Source organism: Penaeus monodon, chromosome 28 (genome assembly GCF_015228065.2).
Source record: "Penaeus monodon isolate SGIC_2016 chromosome 28, NSTDA_Pmon_1, whole genome shotgun sequence".
Lineage (NCBI taxonomy): Eukaryota > Metazoa > Arthropoda > Malacostraca > Decapoda > Penaeidae > Penaeus > Penaeus monodon.
The window spans coordinates 3155193-3156165 of record NC_051413.1 but is presented as its reverse complement, the minus strand read 5'-3'; the positions used below and the strand labels follow the sequence as shown (position 1 = coordinate 3156165).

Below are 973 nucleotides of genomic sequence, written 5' to 3'. Positions count from 1 at the left end.
CACTCGTGTGTCCGCGGCTTGACATCTGTTTGCCGAAACACGAGATTGCTCCTCTCTGCTTTTTCAAAATAAAATGTCACCAAAACACGAGGGACAAATATTCACGGTTTTTCTTCATGTGCCGAAAAATAGATTCCTGTTGTTGACTTTTTTGGCACGTGTACACCCCATCTCTATTTTTTTCACACCTTGGCTTATGCAACAGTTGGCATTTCGTACGTGACGGCGAGATATGCTATATAAGATACCAGTTGTGTGCGTGTTGCTCATTAGCAGGGAAATGGGGGTTCGGGAAACGTCGGCGAACATGGAAATGGTACCGACCCTTTCACCATTTCTTTGAATGAATTTGAATGTGTTTTAATCTTGCTTTATATTGGGCTATATCTGCATCACGTTTAGAGTATAGATTAAACACTTTAATCCTTGGTTATCCCTGATTTCTGTTCAGTATATCCTTATAAGTGACGTAAAACCTAGGCTTTTAATGACTTACTCAATCTGGTTTATCTTTAATTTCATATATATCACTGTAACATGTGATATACCCTGACTTAAAGAAACATTATTTACTTTCAGCTACTTCTCCTTTGCACGTTGTTGGGTTTGCCTTCAACGCCCGAAGCTTACTTCAGTGGCTCCCCCTCCCCCTACAGCCTCTCCGGCGGGCACATACCTCAGCCATCAAATATCGTCGCCCACGGATACCCTAACACCCCTACAAGCATCGTTACGCACGCCGCACCCAACCTCAATGCCCCATCATCCATCATACCCCACGGTGTCCCCGACGTGCATTCTCCTTCGAGCGTCATACCCCATTATCCCCCGGACGTGAATGGCCCCGTGGGGATCCTTCCGCATTACCTGCCCGATATGTCCACCTCGCCGACGCAGATAATCGCCCACGCCCACCCAGACCTGTCAAACCCGGCGCAGGTCGTGCCACAAGCCATGCCTTACCTGTATAAAG

The 973-nt window shown here is 46.8% G+C and overlaps 1 protein-coding gene across 1 annotated transcript in view; it reads left to right on the top strand.

Moving 5' to 3' along the window:
• Nucleotides 1-205: 205 nt before the first annotated feature.
• LOC119590916 (formin-2-like) overlaps nt 206-973 on the top strand; it is a gene marked incomplete in the record, with an annotated part of 1087 nt that continues 319 nt past the window's right edge. Inside the window, 2 exon segments of the mRNA XM_037939654.1 lie at nt 206-316; nt 580-973. Of these exon segments, the coding sequence (XP_037795582.1) occupies nt 233-316; nt 580-973 (478 nt within the window).